The sequence below is a fragment of the Falco rusticolus genome, unplaced genomic scaffold (assembly GCF_015220075.1).
Source record: "Falco rusticolus isolate bFalRus1 unplaced genomic scaffold, bFalRus1.pri scaffold_232_arrow_ctg1, whole genome shotgun sequence".
Lineage (NCBI taxonomy): Eukaryota > Metazoa > Chordata > Aves > Falconiformes > Falconidae > Falco > Falco rusticolus.
Genome location: NW_023618223.1, coordinates 1 through 19,602, shown reverse-complemented (window position 1 = coordinate 19,602; position 19,602 = coordinate 1). Strand labels below are relative to the sequence as shown.

General features: G+C 66.4%; 1 protein-coding gene across 1 annotated transcript; it reads right to left on the bottom strand.

Annotated features, from left to right (window-relative positions):
• Positions 1-1,658: 1,658 nt before the first annotated feature.
• L1CAM (L1 cell adhesion molecule) lies at positions 1,659-19,596 on the bottom strand. Its single transcript, XM_037374811.1, has 20 exons — positions 18,497-19,596; positions 18,068-18,173; positions 17,791-17,978; positions 17,029-17,151; positions 16,006-16,176; positions 14,898-15,009; positions 14,554-14,738; positions 13,254-13,385; positions 12,079-12,222; positions 10,749-10,860; positions 10,496-10,662; positions 9,098-9,257; positions 8,884-9,008; positions 8,520-8,621; positions 7,211-7,408; positions 6,298-6,368; positions 5,458-5,683; positions 4,257-4,375; positions 3,140-3,365; positions 1,659-1,831 (listed from the first exon to the last, which is right to left on the bottom strand). Exons 1-20 carry the CDS (start codon positions 18,621-18,623, stop codon positions 1,659-1,661), a joined length of 2,967 nt encoding a protein of 988 aa, XP_037230708.1. The 5' UTR covers positions 18,624-19,596.
• Positions 19,597-19,602: the final 6 nt, after the last annotated feature.

Here is a 19,602-nt window from a genome sequence, read left to right as displayed (position 1 = left end):
CCCCCACCAGTGCTCCCAGTAGCACCCCCAGTGCTCCCACTACCCCCCACCAGGATTCCCAGTCGCTCCCAGCACCCCCAGTGCTCCCAGTACCCCCCCCCGCAAGGACTCCCAGTAGCTGCCCCATTGCTCCCAGCGCTCCCAGTACCCTTCTCTGTTCCCCCACCAGTGCTCCCAGTAGCCCTCCTAGTGCTACCAGTACCCCCCCACCAGTGCTCCCAGTAGCACCCCCAGTGCTCCCACTACCCCCCACCAGGATTCCCAGTCGCTCCCAGCACCCCCAGTACTCCCAGTACCCCCCCCCAAGGACTCCCAGTAGCTGCCCCATTGCTCCCAGCGCTCCCAGTACCCTTCTCTGTTCCCCCACCAGTGCTCCCAGTAGCCCTCCTAGTGCTACCAGTACCCCCCCCACCAGTGCTCCCAGTAGCACCCCCAGTGCTCCCACTACCCCCCACCAGGGCTCCCAGTCGCTCCCCAGCACCCCCAGTACTCCCAGTACCCCCCCCCCCAAGGACTCCCAGTAGCTGCCCCATTGCTCCCAGCGTTCCCAGTACCCTTCTCTGTTCCCCCACCAGTGCTCCCAGTAGCCCTCCTAGTGCTACCAGTACCCCCCCACCAGTGCTCCCAGTAGCACCCCCAGTGCTCCCACTACCCCCCACCAGGGTTCCCAGTCGCTCCCCAGCACCCCCAGTACTCCCAGTACCCCCCCCCAAGGACTCCCAGTAGCTGCCCCATTGCTCCCAGCGCTCCCAGTACCCTTCTCTGTTCCCCCACCAGTGCTCCCAGTAGCCCTCCTAGTGCTACCAGTACCCCCCCACCAGTGCTCCCAGTAGCACCCCCAGTGCTCCCACTACCCCCCACCAGGGCTCCCAGTCGCTCCCCAGCACCCCCAGTACTCCCAGTACCCCCCCCCAAGGACTCCCAGTAGCTGCCCCATTGCTCCCAGCGCTCCCAGTACCCTTCTCTGTTCCCCCACCAGTGCTCCCAGTAGCCCTCCTAGTGCTACCAGTACCCCCCCACCAGTGCTCCCAGTAGCACCCCCAGTGCTCCCACTACCCCCCACCAGGGTTCCCAGTCGCTCCCCAGCACCCCCAGTACTCCCAGTACCCCCCCCCCGCAAGGACTCCCAGTAGCTGCCCCATTGCTCCCAGCGCTCCCGGTACCCTTCTCTGCTCCCCCACCAGTGCTCCCAGTAGCCCTCCTAGTGCTACCAGTACCCCCCCACCAGTGCTCCCAGTAGCACCCCCAGTGCTCCCACTACCCCCCACCAGGATTCCCAGTCGCTCCCAGCACCCCCAGTGCTCCCAGTACCCCCCCCCGCAAGGACTCCCAGTAGCTGCCCCATTGCTCCCAGCGCTCCCAGTACCCTTCTCTGTTCCCCCACCAGTGCTCCCAGTAGCCCTCCTAGTGCTACCAGCACCCCCACACCAGTGCTCCCAGTAGCTCTCCCAGAGCCCCCAGTGCTCCCAGTCCTGTCCCGGTGCTCCCAATCAGTCCCAGAGCCCCCTCCCAGTGCCTCCCAGTAACGGACCTTGCCTAGACTGGAGCAGGAAACCGGTGAGGACACCATTGGGGTGTCATGGGTGCTTCCACTCCCAGTCCCCTCCTAGTGTTCCCAGTCCACTCCCAGTGCTCCCAGTATTCCCGGTCTCCCCCAGTCATTCCCAGTGCCCCTTCCCAGTGCTCCCAGTGCCTCCCAGTAACAGACCTTGCCTATACTGCAGCAGGTAGCCGGTGATGATGCCATTGGGGTGTCGCGGGCGCTTCCACTCCAAGGCCAAGGTCGTGTCACCCACTCGCTCGACGTGCAGCTCCTCGGGGGGGCCCGGCACTTTGGGGGGGGGGGGGGGGAGCCTCAGGGACCCCCAAAACAACCAGGCGGGGCCCCCCCAAATCGCAGAGGGGGGGGACACCCCCCCGTGGGGACACCCCCCCTTGGGGACAGAGGGGCCCCCCAAAATGGGGAGAGGGGGCGAGTGTGATGGGGACAGAGCAGGGTTGGGAGGGGTTGGGGGGGGCTCAGGGTTTTTTGGGGGGCCCCAGGGATATTTAGGGGGGCCCAGGGGTCTTGGGGGGCCCCAATGGTACATGGGGGGCTCAGGGGGTTTTGGGGGGGCCCAGGGGTTTTGGGGGGCCCAGGGGTTTTGGGGGGTCTCCGAGAGTTTTGGGGGACCCCAATGGTACTTGGGGGGCCCAGGGGTTTTGGGGGGCCCAGGGGTTTTGGGGGGTCTCCGAGAGTTTTGGGGGACCCCAATGGTACTTGGGGGGCTCAGGGGGTTTTGGGGGGCCCCAGGGGTTTTGGGGGGCCCCAAGGGTACTTGGGGGGGCTCAGAGATATTTAGGGGGGCCCAGGGGTCTTGGGGGGTTCTCCAGGGGTTTTGGGGGGCCCCAGGGGTACTTGGGGGGGCTCAGAGATATTTAGGGGGGCCCAGGGGTCTTGGGGGGTCTCCAGGGGTTTTGAGGAGCCCCAGGGGTACTTGGGGGGGCCCAGGAATACTTGGGGGGGCCCATGGGTCTTGAGGGGTCTCCAGACGTTTTTCGGGGGTGTCATGGTGTTTTGGGGGGTCCCCAGGGTACTTGGGGGGCTCCAGGGATATTTACAGGGGTGCAGGGGTATTGGGGGGGTCTCCAAGAGTTTTGGGGGGCCCCAATGGTACTTGGGGGGGGGCTTAGGGGGTTTTGAGGGGCTCCAGGGGTTTTGGGGGGGCCCAGGGGTATTGGGGGGGCTCAGTTTTTTTTGGGGGGCCCAATGGTACCTGGGAGGCCCCAGGGATATTTAGGGGGGCCCAGGGGTCTTGGGGGGTCTCCAGGGGTTTTGGGGGGGGCCCAGGGGTACTTAAGGGGGCTTGGGCAGTTTTGGGGGCCCCAAGGGATATTTAGGGGGGCTCAGGGTTTTTTTGGGGTCCCAATGGTATTGGGGGGGGGCGCAGGGATTTTTGGGGGGACCCCAGGTTACTCGGGGTGGTGAGGGGGTGTCCCCGGGCAGGTTTGGGGGTCCCGAGGCTGGAGTTGGGGGCTCTCAGGAACAGATGGGGGGAGGGGCGGGGCTGTGATGTTTTTTTTGGGGGGGGGCTGGGAGATCCCCAGGGGGGATTTGGGGGGGTGGAAATTTGTGGGGGGGGGGGGGTGTGTCTCTCACCTCCCTCGGGGGTGTCGAAGTGGATCTCATCGCTGGGGGGCCCATCCCCCCGCCCGTTAAAGACGACGACTTGGAGGCGGTACCGGCTCCAGGGGCGCAGCCCCCCCAGCAGCCCCCCGCTGGCTTCCCCCATTACCGTCAGCACCCCTGGGTGCCCCCCGGGGGGGGAGGGGGGGGCCTGGCGCCTCGCCCGCTCCCCCACCCAGCCCTCGCGCCAGTACAGCACCTGGGGGGGAAGGGGGGGGGGGGTGTGTCAGGAAGAGGGGGACACCCCCCCCCCCCATTAGAGTCTTTCGGCAACCCCCAAATTGACACACACCCCCCCAAAGGCCCCTCCCAGCCCCGCAACTGTCCCCCAACCCTCCCCAGCCCCCCCAACCCCCGCCATCCCCCAAAACCACCATCCCAACCCCCCCCCCCCCAAAACCGCCCCCCCCAATGCCTCAAGGCCCCCCCCAACTGCCCCCAACCCCCCAAGGCCACCCCCAGCCCCCCAAAATCCCCCCTAAAGCTCACAGCGCCCCCAAACCCCCCCCAAACCCCCCATCACCCCAAAATCCCCGCCAGCCCCCCCCCCCCAAACTGCTCTCCCAGTTCCCCCAGCCCCCCCCAACCACCCCCCTAACCCCCCAAGGCCCCCCCAAACCGCCCCCCAAACCCCCCAAGCCCCCCAAAATCCCCCCAATTCCCCAGCGTCCTCCAAACTGCCCCCCGACCCCCCAAAACCGCTTCCCCAACCCCCCCAGACCCCCCCTAAAACCACCCCTCAATCCCCAAGGGCCCCCCCAGCCCCCCAAAATCCTCCCAAATTCCCCAAACCCCCCAGAGTCCCCCAACCGCCCCCAAAACTGCCCCCCCCCAACCTCCCCCAAACCCCCCAAATCCCCCCCCCAACCCCCCCAGGCCCCCCCAGCCCCCCAACCCCGCAAGGGCCTCCCCAGCCCCCCCAAATCCCCACAATTCCCCAGTACCCCCAAACCGCCCCCCCCCAAACCCCCCAGCGCCCCTCAACTGCCCACCAAACCACTCCCCCGACCCCCCCAGCACCCCCAAACCTGCCCCCCTAACGCCCCCCCCAGTACCCACGACTCCCCCCCCCCCCCCAGCCCTCCCTTACCCGGAACCCCCGGAGGTGCCCGCGCAGATCTCGGGGGGACCCCGCCAGGCTCCAGCGCACCCGCACGCTGGTGCTGTTCAGGATCTCCACCCCCACATTTTCGGGGTACACCAGCGGCACTGGGGATGGGGGCAGTGTGAGCACCCCAAAATTTGGGGTCCCCCCCCCTTGGGGTCTCCCAGCACCCCCAGATTTGGGGGATCCTCACTTTGGGGTCTCTCAGCGCCCACAGATTTAGAGCATCCCCCCAACTTGGGGTCTCCAACCACCCCCAGATTTGGGGTTCCCCCCTCTTTGGGGTCTCCCAGCACCCCCAGATTTAGGGTTCCCCCACTTTAGGGTCTCCCTGCACCCCCAGATTTAGGGTCCCCCCACCTTGGGGTCTCCCACCACCCCCAGATTTGGGGTTCCCCCCTCTTTGGGGTCTCCCAGCACCCCCAGATTTAGGGTTCCCCCACTTTAGGGTCTCCAGCACCCCCAGATTTAGGGTCCCCCCACCTTGGGGTCTCCCTGCACCCCCAGATTGGGGGTCCCGCCCCCTTGGGGTCTCCCAGCACGCCCAGATTTAGGGTTCCCCCACTTTAGGGTCTCCAGCACCCCCAGATTTAGGGTCCCCCCACCTTGGGGTCTCCCTGCACCCCCAGATTGGGGGTCCCGCCCCCTTGGGGTCTCCCACCACCCCCAGATTTGGGGTTCCCCCCTCTTTGGGGTCTCCCAGCACCCCCAGATTTAGGGTCCCCCCACCTTGGGGTCTCCCTGCACCCCCAGATTGGGGGTCCCGCCCCCTTGGGGTCTCCCACCACCCCCAGATTTGGGGTTCCCCCCTCTTTGGGGTCTCCCAGCACCCCCAGATTTAGGGTCCCCCCACCTTGGGGTCTCCCTGCACCCCCAGATTGGGGGTCCCGCCCCCTTGGGGTCTCCCAGCACGCCCAGATTTAGGGTTCCCCCACTTTAGGGTCTCCAGCACCCCCAGATTTAGGGTCCCCCCACCTTGGGGTCTCCCTGCACCCCCAGATTGGGGGTCCCGCCCCCTTGGGGTCTCCCACCACCCCCAGATTTGGGGTTCCCCCCTCTTTGGGGTCTCCCAGCACCCCCAGATTTAGGGTCCCCCCACCTTGGGGTCTCCCTGCACCCCCAGATTGGGGGTCCCGCCCCCTTGGGGTCTCCCACCACCCCCAGATTTGGGGTCCCCCCAACTCACGATCCTCTCCCGAGTAGCCAATGATCACGGGGGGCTCCGGCCCCTTCCCCACTTCGTTCACCGCCTGCACCCGAATCTCGTAGGGGCTAAAAGTTGGGGTCCCCCCCACCACGAGGGGGGGCCCCCCCACCGTCTCCTCCTGCCAGCGCCCCAGGGCCGGCTCCAGCGCCCGCCACTGCACCCGGTACCGCACCGCGGCCGCGTTCCACTGGGCCGGCGCCAGGGGCTGGGGGGAGGGGTGGGGGGGCAGGGCCTCAGAGACCCCCCCCGAACCCCCAAATTCAAACCCCGAACCCCCAAACCCAATTCCGAACCCCGAAATTCAAAACCCGACCCCCCAACCCCCCAAATCCAAACCCTGAACACCCAAATCCAATCCCCGAACCCCCAAATTGAAACACCGAACCCCAACCCCCCCGAACCCCCAAATCCACCCAAACCCCCAAATCCACCCCTGAACCCCCAAATTCCTCCGAACCCCCAAATTCAAACCCTGAACCCCTAAATTCCCCCTGAACCCCCAAATCCACCCGAACCCCCAACCTCCCCGAACCCCAAAATTCAAACCCTGAACCCCAAAACCCAACCTCCAACCCCCCAACCCCCCCAACCCCCCAAGTTCAAACCCTGAACCCCCAGCCCCTCCAGCCCCCCAAACCCTCACCAGGGTCCCCCAGCCCCCACAAACTGGGATCCTTGCCCCCCCAGCCCCCCCAAACTGGGGTCCCCAGCCCCCCCTTGGCCCCCAAAATGGGGTCTCCAGTCCCCTCAGCCCCCCCTAGCCCCCCAAACCCCCACGGGGGTCCCCCAGCCCCCCAGAATTGGGGTCCCCCCCGGTACCTGCCAGGTGATGACCAGGTTGTTGGTCTCGTTCCCTTCCCCCTTGACCCCCCCAGGGCTGTGCTCGGGGGCTGTGGGGAGGGGGGAGGGGTCAAGGCTCAGACACACACCCCCCCCCCCCCAGATTCCCCCAGACTCTTTTGGGGGGGCTCACAGACACCCCCAAACCCCTTTAGGTGGTCGGGAGCAGTTGAGGGGTTGATATGGTGGGGGAGGGGATTTTGGGGTCGATATGGGGGGGGTCAGGAGAACTGGGGGGGGGAGCTCACCTGGGGAGGGTCAGGATAATTGGGGGGGGGCAGAATAATAGGGTGAGGTCAGCATAAATGAGGAGGGGGGCTTACCTGGGGGGGGTCAGGATAATTGAGGGAGGGTCTGCATAATTGGGGGAGGGTCAGGAAAAAAGGGGGGGGGGGTGTCTCACCTGGAGGGGGTCAGGATTTTGGGGGAGGGGTCAGAAGAATTGACGGAGGGTCAGGAGAGTTGAGGGAGGTCTGGATAATTGGGGGGGGCTGCATAATTGGGGGGGTCTCACCTTGGGGGGGGGGGGTCAGGATTTTGAGGGGGGTCAGGATAATTGAGGGGGGTCAGAATAATTGGGGGGGTCAGGATAAATGGGGGGGTTTCACCTGGGGGGGGGTCAGGATTTTGGGGGGGATCAGGATAAATGTGGGGGGTCTCACCGGGGGGGTGTCTCACCTGTGGGGGGTCAGGAGAATTGGGGGGTGGGGGGTGTCTGCATAATTGAGGGGGGGGTCAGGATAAATGGGGGGTGGGTCTCACTTTGAGGGGTGCCAGAATAGTGGGGTTGCCTGGGCGGTAGTTACCTGCCTGGGGGGTGGGAGATTGGAGATCCCAGGGTGGAATTTGGGGGGGTGGGTTTGGGGGTGCTGGGGGGGGAGGGGTCACTCACCAGCGGGGGGGGTGGTGATGGGGGCGCTGGGGGGGCTGGGGTCCCCCCGCCCGTAGGCGTTGGCCGCCAGGATGCGGAAGCGGTAACGGCCGTAGGGGGAGAGATCGAGGGGGGCCCAGGGCTGCCCCCCCGGCACCGTCAGACGCTCCACGAAACGCCCGGGGCTGAAGATCCCCTCCTCCTCCTCCACCACGAATTCTGGGGAGGGGGTGACACAAGGGGGAGGGGTTAGAGGGGACCCCCAGACCCTCCCCCCTGTACTCCCAAATCCTCCATCATCCCCTCCCCACCCCCACCCACCCCCATTTGTCAGCAGATGCCTCTGCCGCAGCCCCCTCCTCAGCATCTGGGGCTGAAGATCCCCTCCTCCTCCACCACGAATTCTGGGGAGGGGGCAACACAAGGGGGGGGTTACAGGACCCCCCCAAGACCCCCAGGACCCCCCCCGAGACCGCCCAAGAGCCCCAGGAGCCCTTGCAACACCCCCAAGACCCCTCCCAAGACCCTCCAGGACCCTCCCCAAGACCCCCCAGGACCCACCCAAGACCCCCCAGGAGCCCCAGGAGTCCTTGCAAGACCTCCAAGATCCCTCTAAGACCCCCAAGACACCCCCAAGACCCCCAGGACCCCTCCCAAGACCCCCAGGTCCCCCCAGGAGCCCTCACAAGACCCCTCTAAGACACCCAAGCCGCTCCCAGGACCCCTCGAAAACCCCTCAGGACCCCCTCAAGACCCCCCAGGCCCCCCCCCCGGAGCCCCAGGACCCTCCAAGACCCCTCAGGGCCCTCCAGAGACCCACCAGGAGCCCCAGGAGCCCTCACAAGACCACCAAGACCCCCCTAAGACCCCCACTCCCCCCCCCAGTCCCCTCAGGACGCCCCCGAAGATCCCCAGGACCACCCCCAAGACCCCTCAGGACCCTCCCCAAGACCCCTCAGGACCCCCCCAAGACCCCCCAGGGCCCCCCCCATGACCCCTCCCAAGACCCCCCAGGAGCCCTCACAAGACCCTCCAAGACCCCTCTAAGACACCAAGCCGCCCCCAAGCCCCCCAGGACCCCTCGAAGGCCCCTCAGGACCCCACTAAGACCCCCCAGCACCCCCCCCCCCAAGACCCCCAGGACTCCCCCAAGACCCCCCAGGAGCCCTCACAAGACCCACCAAGACCCCTCTAAGACACCCAAGCTGCCCCCAAGCCCCCCAGGACCCTTCAAAGGCCCCTCAGGGCCCCCCCAAGACCCCCCAGGAGTCCTCCCAAGCCCCCCAAGACCCCTCTAAGACCCCCAGGACCCCCCAAGACCCCCGCTTACTCTCCACAGGGCTGTTGTGCTCATCCCCTGGGACCCAGCTGAGCCGGACCTGGCGCTCGCCCACCTCCAGCACCTGCAGGTCCCGCACGGGGCCCGGCCGGCCTGGAAAAAGAGGGAGGGGGGGCAAGACAATTATTGGGGGGGGGGTACTGGAGGGGAACTGGGGGTTCACTGGGGTAGAATTGGGCATCTCTGGGGCAGAATTGAGGGCTTCTGGGGCAGAACTGGGGGGAAAAGCGGAGAGAACCGGGGTAGAGAATGCAACCATGGGCAATGCATGGATGGGAGAATGCAATGTGGCTGGAGGTGCCCCCCCACCCCCCCCCGGGATTATTTTTTGGGGGGTGGGGGGGTGGGGTCTCACCCACGACACGCAGCTGTGCCTCAGCTTCCACAGCATCCAGGAGGGTCCAGGCACGGCAGGAAAATGTCCCCTGGTCACCATAGTCCACCCCGGCCACCGTCAGCGTGTCCCCACTCAACGAATACCTTGTGGGGAGGGGGCTTCTGCCATCAGCCCCATGAGAGGGGGGAGGGGTGTCTTTTACCCCCCCAACCCCCCCCCCCAGCCCCCTCACTTGTCACTATCGGCTGTTTCCCGCAGTAACTTGCCATCCCGGTACCACTCCAGTCCATGGGGGGCTAGCTGGGGGTCGAAGGTGGCCACGCAGCGGAATGTCACCCTCTCCCCCTTCTTCGCCGTCACGTTTTGGGGGGGCACCTCCAGCCGTGTCGCCGCTGCCGCGGGGGACAAAGGGTTAATGGGGGGGGGGAGGGGTTCGGGGGGGGCTCTGAGGGTCATAGGATCAATTGGGGGGCGGAGCTGGGGGGTCCTGGGAAGGGTATAGGAGTCTGAGGAAGGATTGGGAGGGGGGAGAGGGAGGGATCTGGGGGGCACAGGAGGGTTCTGGGGGGGGCACGGGAGGGTTGTTGGGGTCCCAGGAGGGATCTGGGGGGCACAGGAGGGTTCTTGGGGTCCCAGGAGGGATCTGGGGGGTCCCAGGAAGGTTACTGGGGTCCCAGAAGCGATCAGGAGTGCACAAGAGGGTTATGGGGGTCCCAGGAGGGATCTTGGGGGGGTCCCAGGAGGGCTGCTGGGGTCCCAGGAGGGACATGGGGGTCGCAGGAGGGATCGGGGGGGGGGCATAGGAGGGCTGTTGGAGTCCCAGGAGGGATCTGGGGGGCACAGGAGGGCTGCTGGGGTCCCAGGAGGGATATGGGGGTCCCAGAAGGGATCGGGGGGGGGGGGCATAGGAGGGTTTTTGGAGTCCCAGGTGGGATCTGGGGGGCACAGGAGGGATCTGGGTGGGGCACAGGAGGCTTATGGGGGTCCCAGGAGGGATCTGGGGGGCACAGGAGGGTTATTGGGGTCCCAGGAGGGATCTGGGGAGCACAGGAGAACCCTTGGGGATCCCAGGAGGGTTCTGGGGGGCACAGGAGGGATCTGGGGGATCCCAGGAGGGATCTGGGAGGCACATTAGGACTCTTGGGGATCCAAGGAAAGATCTGGGGGACACCGGAGGGATCTGGGGGGGCACAGGATGACTTTTGGGGATCCAAGGAAGGATCTGGTGGGCACAGGAGGACTCTTGGGGATCCAAGGATGGATCTGGGGGGCACAGGAGGGCTCTTGGGGATCCCAGAAGGGATCTGGGGGCACAGGAGAGCTCTTGGGGATTCCAGGAATCATCGGGGGGGCACAGAAGGGCTCTTAGGGATCCCAGGAGGGATCTGGGAGGCACTGGAGGGATCTCGGGGGCCACAGGAGGGCTCTTGGGGATCCCAGGAAGGATCTGGGGGGGGCTCTGTGAGGCTCTAATTAATCTCTAAAATTACTTGGGAGGGGCTGGAGCATCCCAGGATGGATTTAGGAGACCAGGGGGGGGCTCAGGAAAGCTCTGGGGACCCTGGAAACGCTTTGGGGGGAGGGTGCTGCGGTGGGGGGGGGTCCCAGGGGTGGGGGGGGTCCCCGTTACCTTTGACCTCGAGGTGTGCAGCAACACTGGCGTTGCTGTGGGCGTTGTGGGCACGGCAGGTGAAGGCGCCGCTGTCCCCCCGTGTCACCAGGCCCAGCTGTAGGGTCCCGTTGGTGAAGACGAAGGCACGGTCATCCTGTAAGGCTGGTTCTAACCCCGGCGTTAACCTGAGGGGAGGGGGAAATAGCGTGAGGAGGGGGCTTTGGGGGTCTCGCGGGGGGGTGGGAGGGGTTTGGCGGGGGGGAGGTCTCACCACTCGACGGTGGGTGAGGGGGCTCCGAAGGCTCGGCAGTGCAGGAACACTGTCTGGTTCTCCACCACCGTGTACAGTGTCTCGGCCGGCGTCAGGATCTTCACCGGCAGCTCTAGGGGGGGCAGGGGGCAATAAATGGGGGGCTCGGACCCTCCCCCCACCCCACCTGCACCCCAACAGCCCCCCCCCAGGGCCCCCCAACCCCCCCCCAGAACATCAAAGCATCCCCAGCTATCGCCATGGCAACAGGTACCCCCCCCATTGCCATGGTGGTGATGGTGGTCCAGCAGGGTTGCTGAAGGTAGGTTGCCATAGCAACCGTCGCCAGGCTGGGTTGCCATGGTGACAGCCGAGAGGGACCGGTTGGCCGGTTGCCATGTGAATGGTCGCTAAAGGGGGATGGTTGCTAAGGGGTTGCTGGGGAAGGGTGACAGCCCGGTTGCCATGGGGATGCGGTTGCTATGGGGGAATGCAGTTGCCATGGGGGTGATGTAGTTGCCAAGGGAGGGATGCGGTTGCCAAGGGGGGGGATGTGGTTGCCAAGGCGGGGATGCGGTTGCCAAGGGGTTGTGGTTGGGGGGGGGAGGATGCAGTTGCCAAGATGGGGGATGTGGTTGCCATGGGGATGCAGTTACAGGAGGGGATGCGGTTGCCAAGGGGATGGCCAGGGACCACCACCACAGGGGGATGTGGTTGCCATGGGGATGTGGTTGCCAAGGTGGGGGATGCGGTTGCCATCGGGATGGGGTTACGGGGGGGGGAGGGGGGATGCGGTTGCCATGGGGATGCGGTTGCTAAGGGGATGCGGTTATGGGGGATGGGAAACGCTTGCCACGAGAGGAGGGTTGTGGTTGCCAAGATGGGGATGCGGTTGCCAAGGGGATGTGGTTGCCATGGGGGGGATGCAGTTGCCAAGGTGGGGATGCGGTTGCCATGGGGGGGATGCGGTTGCCAAGGGGATGCAATTACAGGGGGAGAATGCAGTTGCCATGGCGATGTTGATTATGGGGGGGGATGCGGTTGCCATGGGGATGCGGTTGCCAAGGTGGGGATGCGGTTGCCAAGGGGGGGGATGCGGTTGCCACGGGAGGGGCTACGGTTGCCACAGGGCTCCCCGGAGCCCACCACCCCCGGGGCACCCCGTTGCCAAGGCAACCGGGGCGAGGGGGAGGATGCCGTTTGCCAAGGGAGGGGACCACCCTTGGCAGGACTCCCCGGGGCGGGGGAGGGGGGGGGGGGTCCCGGTGGCCGGGGGACGGGTAGCAGTGGCTGGGGGACGGGGGGCGGGGGGGTTGGTAGCCAAGGGGGGGGTGGGGGTAGCCCCACGTACCCACGACGTAGACGAAGGCGTTGGCCAGGAGGTGGCCGTGGCGGTTCTGGGCCTGGCACTGGGCCACCAGCGTGTCGTTGGGCTGTAGGCGGGGCAGCACCAGCGCCCCCTCCCGCACCCAGCGCCGCCCCGCCCCCGCCGCCTCTGCGGGGGGGGGAGGGGAGGGCGGGGTCAGGGGGGCGGGGCTGCAGGACCCCACCCATCATGGGACACTACACCCACCCCCAGGGGCACCCACCATGGGATCCCCCCCCCCCCAAAACCCACCCACACCCCTGCGACCCCCACCCACCCCAGAGACCCCCCCACCCACCCTGGGACCCCCTCCCACCCCCAAGGGACCCCCTCAGGGACCCCAAACCCCCCTCCCCGCCCCCCAGGGACACCCCCCTCCCCCCGGGACCACCCTCCTTGGGCCCCTCCCCCCCCGTGAGACCCACTCCCCCCCGAGACACCCCCATACCCTCAATAGGGACACACAGGGACCCCAAGAGCCCTCAAGGGACCCCCTCAGGGACCCCAAACCCTCCTCCCCACCCCCCAGGGACGCCCCTCTCCCCCCGGGGACACCCCCCCGTGCCCCTCCCCCCCCCGGGACTGCCCCTGTGCCCCTCCCCCTCCGTGAGACCCCCTCCCCTCACTAGAGACCCCCCTCCCCCCCGAGACACCCCCATACCCTCAATAAGGACCTACAGGGATGCCAAGAGCCCCCAGGGGACCCCCTCAGGGACCCCAAACCCCCCTCCCCACCCCCCAGGGACCCCTCCCTCCCCCCGGGGACCCCCCTCCTCGTGCCCCTCCCCCCCCGTGAGACCCCCCCTCCCCGCACTAGAGACACCCCCTCCCCCCCGAGACACCCCCAAACCCTCAATAGGGACACACAGGGACCCCAAGAGCCCCCAGGGGACCCCCTCAGGGACCCCAAACCCTCCTCCCCACCCCCCAGGGTCCCCCCTGCCCCCCCCGGGGACCCCCCTCCTCGTGCCCCTTCCCCTCCGTGAGACCCCCTCCCCTCACTGAGAACACCCCTCCCCCCTCCAAGACACCCCCATACCCTCAATAGAGACCCATAGGGACCCCAAGAGCCCTCAAGGGACCCCCTCAGGGACCCCAAACCCCCCTCCCCACCCCCCAGGGACACCCCCCCGTGCCCCTCCCCCCGGGGACCCCCATACCCTCAAGGGGGACCCCGTTGAGGCTCCAGGTGACACGGGGCCGGGGTTTCCCCTCCACCACACAGTCCAGCCGCGCCGTCTCCCCCGGCCCGAAGACCCCACTCTGGGGGCGCCGCACCCAGTAAGGAGCCGCTGGGGGGGGGGGGGGGGTTGAGGGGGGGTCAGGGACCCCCACGCTGCCCCACCCCCACCCCACAGCTCCTAGTGCCGCCCAGTGCTTCCAGCACCTGCCCCAGTGCCTCCCAGTGCTGCCAGCAACCACCCAGGTAGGTCCCAGTGACGCCCAGGGCCTCTCAGTGCCTCCCAGTGAACCGCAGCACCCACTCAAGCAGGTCCCAGTCACTCCCAGTGACCCCTAGTGCCTCCCAGTGACCCCTGCACCCACCCAGGCAGATCCCAGTGACCCTCAGTGACCCCAGCATTCATCCAAGCAGATCCCAGTACCTCCCAGTAACTCCCAGTGACCCCAGCACCCATCCAAGCAGATCCCAGTGCCTCCCAGTGCCCTCAGTGCCCCCAGCACCCATCCAGGCAGGTCCCCGTGCATCCCAGTGCACCCAGCACCCACCCAAGCAGATCCCAGTGACCCCCAGTGCTTCCCAGTGACCCCAAATGACCCCAGCAGCCATTCAAGCAGTTCCCAGTTCCTCCCAGTGCCCCCAGCACCCACCCCAGTGCCCCCAGCACCCATCCCAGTGCCTCCCAGTGACCCCAGCATCCACCCCAGTGCCCCCAACACCCACCCCAGTACTCTCTAGTGCCCCCAGCACCCACCCCTATACCTCCCAGTGCCCCCAGCACCCACCCCAGTGCCTCCCAGTGTCCCCAGCACCCACCCCAGTGCCACCTAGAGCCCTCAGCTCCCACCCCACCATCTTCCAATGCCCCCAGCACCCACCCCAGTGCCTCCCAGTGCCCCCAGCACCCACCCCAGTGCCACCTAGAGCCCTCAGCTCCCACCCCACCGACTACCAGTGCCCTCAGCTCACACTCCACTGCTTCCCAGTGCCCCCAGCACCCACCCCAGTGCCACCTAGAGCCCTCAGCTCCCACCCCACCATCTTCCAATGCCCCCAGCACCCACCCCAGTGCCTCCCAGTGCCCCCAGCACCCACCCCAGTGCCACCTAGAGCCCTCAGCTCCCACCCCACCGACTACCAGTGCCCTCAGCTCACACTCCACTGCTTCCCAGTGCCCCCAGCACCCACCCCAGTGCCACCTAGAGCCCTCAGCTCCCACCCCACCATCTTCCAATGCCCCCAGCACCCACCCCAGCCCCTCCCAGCACCCCACGCCTTACCTTCCACGGTGACGAGGTGGCTGTAGCGTGCTTGGCCCTGGCTGTTCTCGGCCACGCACTCGTACTCGCCATCATCCGCCTCCTCCACTGCCCGCAGCCGCAGCGTCTTGTTGAAATTCTCCAGCGAGGCCCTTCCCGCTGGCAGGGGCCCATTCAACCGCTGCCACCGCACCGCCGGCGTGGGGCTGGGGGGGCACGTGTCATAAAGTGTGTGTGTGGGGGGGGGGGGGCAGGACACCCCCTCCCCCCCCCCCCCCCACGGCTCTCAAATTGGGCCCAGCATCCCCACCCAGCACCCTAGAGACTCCTCCAGCCCCGCCCCCCCCCCGACCCAAAAGACTCACAGCCCCTCAGCGATGCACTCAAGGACCAGGGTGCCCCCCCGTAGGGCGACGTGGGGGGGCTGCGGGTCTCGGGGAACCACGAGTCGGGGACGGCGGGACTGCACTGAGTTACCTGGGGGGGGGGGGGGGGGGGGGGGGGGAGAAAGGGGGTTAAGTGGGAGTGGGGGGCACCCCCAGCCCCCCCGCCAATACTTCTGAGGATCCCTCATTCACCAGCAGACCCCTCCCATAGTCATGAGGACCCCTCCATATGCCAACAGGCCCCCCAGCCCCCCCATAGGCCAACAGCCCCCCCTCAGCCCCCCCATATTCCCAGGGACCCCCCATAGGCCCACAGACGCCCCCCCAGGCCCCCCATACTCCCAGGGACCCCCCCCATATACCACCAGACCCCCACAGGATCCCTCCATACACCACCAGACACCCCCAGACCCCCCATACTCCCAGGGACCCTCCCCATATGACACCAGACCCCCCCAGGGATCCCCCCATACACCACCAGACCCCCACAGCCCCCCCATACTCCCAGGAACCCCCCCATACACCACCAGACCCCCCCCCATACTCCCAGGAACCCCCCCATATGCCACCAGACCCCCCTAGGGACTCCCTCATGTGTCACGAGACCCCCCCAGGGACCCTCCCATATGCCACCAGAGCACCCCAGAGACCCCCCTATAAGCCAACAGCCCCCCCAGAGACCCCCCCATACACCACCAGCCCCCCCCCCAGCCCCCCCATACTCCCAGGACCCTCCCATATACCACCAGCCCCCCCCATACACAGCAAGAAACCCCCCACTCCATCCACCTCATACAGCTGGGGGCTCCAGGGTGCTTTTTTGGGGGAGGGGGACAGCTTTGGGGGTGATCCCAAAGTGGGGGTGCTCTCGGGGGGGGGTGGGCATGAGTTGAAGGGGGGGGGGGGGTGGGCCAAATGGGGGTTTGATGGGTGCTGGAAGAGTTCTGGGGTTGAATTTTAAGGTGGGATGGCTTGGAGAGGGATAAAATTGATTAGGGGGTGGGTGGGGGTGCATGGAAGTGACCTGGGGGGTTGGGGGGTCCCTTAGGGAACTGTGGGGGTGCAGCCCCCCCTCCTCAAAACTTACTGGGGGCCACACGGAGGTCAAGGGGCTCCTTCTGGATGATGGTGCGGGGGCCCAGGTAGTGAGCATGGCAGATGTAGTCGGGGTGGCTGTCACCCACCAGGGCGTTTGCGAAGTAGAGGTACCCATCCTGCCCCATGCTCACCCGCGCATCCTGAGCGATGTGGACGATGCCTGGGGGAGGGGCAGCACGTGAAGGGGGGGGGTCAGGGGGTCCCCCAACATCCCCAGACCCCCACCTGGTTCGTGGGGGGTAGAGGGAGTGGGGAAATGGGGGAGGGAGGGGGTAAGGAGGGGGGGGAGGGAGGGAGTGGACGGGGGCATTAGGACCCTGGGGTGCTGGGGGGGGTTCAGGGGGGAGTTATGGGGGTGCAATAGGGTGCGTTATAGGGGCAGGAAGTGGAGGGGGGGTCATGGGGTCCCTCAAACTCCCCAGGCCCCCACCTGGTTTGGGGGGGGGGGTAGAGGGAGTGGTGGGAGGGAGGGGGGAGGTAGAGGGGGGCATTAGGACCCCGGGGTGCTGGGGGGGTGCAGGGGGGGGTTATAGTGGTGCTATGGGGTACGTTATAGGGGTGCAGGGGAGGGTTGTGGGGGGTCTCAGGGGTGCAATGGGGTGCAGGGGGGGTTATGGGGGTGCAGAGGGGAGTTATGGGGGGGTCCCAGGGGTACAACGGGGTGCAGGGGGGTTATGGGGGTGAAGGTGGGGGGTTTGGGGGTGAAATAGGGTGCAGAGGGGTTATAGGGGTGCAGTGGGGTTATGGGGGGGGTCCCAGGGGTGCAATGGGATGCAGCAGGGGGTTGTGGGGGTGCGGGGGGGGGTTGGGGGCACAGGGTGCTCATGGGGGGGCAGTTCTAGGGGTGCAGCAGGGTGTAGGGGGGCTTCTGGCGTGCCGGGGACAGTATGGGGGTGCAGCAGGATAAGGGGAAAACGGGGTGCAGGGGGGGCTGCGTAAAAGGGGTGCAGGATCAGCTCCCCTCCCCAGTCCCCCCCAGTTCCCCCCCCGTCCCCCCCCCCGTGTTGCTCACGGCTGTTGAGCCAGTAGATCTTGGGGGGCACAGCGCTTTTCGGGGGGTCGCAGGGCAGCACCACGGGGTCCCCCTGCTCAACCTCCACCGGCATCACATTCTCCTTAGGCCACTGCGGCGTGTCTGGGGGGGCACAACGGTGTTGGGAGGGGGGGTCCCCGAAACAGCCGGGGACCTCCCCACATCCCTGAGGGTCCTCCCACCCCCCCAAACCAGCCGGGGACCCTGATATCTGGGCCTTGAGTGAGGGGTTGTGGCAGGGAAATTGGGGGGGGGGGGGAGTTAGAGGGGGATGCTGTGGAATTTGGGGGGTCCAAGGAGGATTTAGGGCCCCCCCACTGTCCCTTGGGCTTTTTGGGGGACTATCAGGGGTCTCTGTGGGGATTTAGGGGACCCCAGGGCAGATTTTGGGGTGTCAGGGGATCCTCAGGGCACATTACGTATCACCCAAGGGGGATTTGAAGTGGCCCATGGGGACATGGTGGCCACCCAGGGGGACCCTGGGGGCTCCCAGGGGGATTTAGGCCCCCCCACTGTCCCCTGGGCTTTTTGGAGGACCCCCAGAGGTCTCTGTGGGGATTTGGGGGACCCCAGGGCAGATTTTGGAGTGTCCTGAGACCCTCGGGGCACGTTTTATGTCACCCAGGAGGGGATCCGAAGGCTGGTGGCCACCCAGCGGGACACCACGGGGTGGGGACTACCCAGGGGGACCCTGTGGGGTTTTGGGGTGCCAAGGGTGGGTTTTTGGGGTGCGGGTCTCACTCTCAGCAATGACTCGGGCCTCGAGGGACAGCGCGGTGCCCAGCGCGTTGGAGGCGAAGCAGCGGTACCGGCCTTGCAGGCGCCCAGCTAAGCTGGCGTTGATGACAAGGGTTCCGACGCCGGGGGTCACCGTCACCCCTGGGTGCTCCTCAGGGAGGAAGGGTTGGTCCTCCCGCGTCCAGCGGTACCTGGGGAGGGAGGGGAGGGTGTTTTTTTTTTGGAGGGGGGGGGTGTCACGGTGACATTGGGGGGACACAGAGGGTGGGGGGACACTCACTGGATGGGGGGGTTGCCGGTGGCGGAGCATTTGAGGACGACGTCATCGCTGGGGAAGACGACGAGTTGTTCGGGGGGCTGCTCCGTCAGCTCGGGGGGCTGCAGGACTGGGGGTGTGTGTGTGTTAATTTGGGGGGGGGTTAGTGGGTGGGACCCCCAGGGACCCCCCAGCACCCCCCCCACCCCCCTCAGGAACCACATAGGACCCTCAGGGCTCCCCCAGATCAGCAGGGCCCCCCCCTTCAGACACACAGGGACCCCCTGCACCCCACAAAGACACTCGGGGACCCCCAAAAGACCCCCCTGCCTCCCCCCCCCAGGGTCCCCCCCAAGCCACCCAAGTGCCCCCACAGGGACCCCAGACCCAAGTAGGACCCCCCCACCCCCACCCCCACCCCTGGGCACTCTAGGAGCCCCCCCACAGACTCACGCTCGTGCAAACCGTCTGCACCATCCCGGGTGGGCAGAGGGGGGAGAGACACAGTGGTGAGTGGGGGGCGCCCCCCAGGCATGCGGGGTCCTCGTGAGCAGCTGTGCAAGGAGGGGAGGGGGAGCATGCAAGGGGTTCTCGTGCAAAGGCCTTGTGCAAGGGTGCCAAGCGTGTGTGGGGTCCTGTTTCAAGCGTGCAAAGAGTCCTTGTGCAAGGGGGTGGCAAATATGCAAGGGGTCCTTGTACGAGCACACAGACTCCTTGTTCAAGGAGGGGGGTGAGAGTGCAAGGGATCCTCGTGCAAGCATCCAAAGAGGCCTTGTGTGAGGGAGTCAAGCGTGCATGGGGTCCTCGTGCAAGAGTGCAAAGAGTTCTCGTGCAAGGGGGGTGAGTGTGAGGGGTCCACATGCGAGCGTGCAAAGAGACCTTGTGCAAGTGTGGAAAGAGCCCTTGTGTGAGAGGGCCAAGCTTGCAAGTGGGAGCGTGCAGAGTCCTCGTGCAAAGAGGTTGAGTGTGTGAAGGGTCCTTGTACAAGCACACAGAGTCCTTGTGTGAGGGGGAAAAGCACGTGTGGGTCCTTGTGCAAGCGTGCAAAGAGTCCTCGTGCAAAGGGGTTGAGTGTGTGAGGGGTCCTCAGATGAGTGTGCAGAGTCCTTGTGCAAATGTAGGACAAGCTCTTGTGTGAGGGGGTCAGGTGCATGCAGGGTCCTCATGCAAGTGTGCAAAAGGTCCTCGTGCAAGCGTGCAAAGAGTCCTTGTGCCAGGGGGGTGAGTGAGGGGTTCTTGTGTGAGCATGCAAAGAGTCCTCGTGCCAGGGGGGTGAGTGTGTGAGGGGTCCTCGTGTTGAGCGTGCGGAGTCCTTGTGCCAGGGGTCTGTGTGCGTGAGGGGTCCTCGTGCGAGTGTGCAAAGAGTCCTTTTGCCAGGGGGGTGAGTGAGGGATCCTTGTGTGAGCATGCAAAGAGTCCTCGTGACAGGGGGATGAGTGTGTGAGGGGTCCTCGTGCTAGTGTGCAAAGAGTCCTTGTGCCAGGGGACAAATCTGTGAGGGGTCCTCATGTGAGTGTGCAGAGTCCTTCTGCAAATGTGGAAAGAGCCCTCGTGCGAGG

Coding starts and splice junctions, on each gene's coding strand:
- L1CAM (XM_037374811.1), bottom strand. CDS start 18,623: ATGCTCCCCCTCCCCTCCTTGCACAGCTGCTCACGAGGACCCCGCATG. Junction 10,861..12,078: donor CGCCTTCGTCTACGTCGTGG/GTACGTGGGGCT, acceptor TGCCCCCCCTAG/AGCTGCCGGTGAAGATCCTG. Junction 9,009..9,097: donor GAAACAGCCGATAGTGACAA/GTGAGGGGGCTG, acceptor CCTCCCCACAAG/GTATTCGTTGAGTGGGGACA.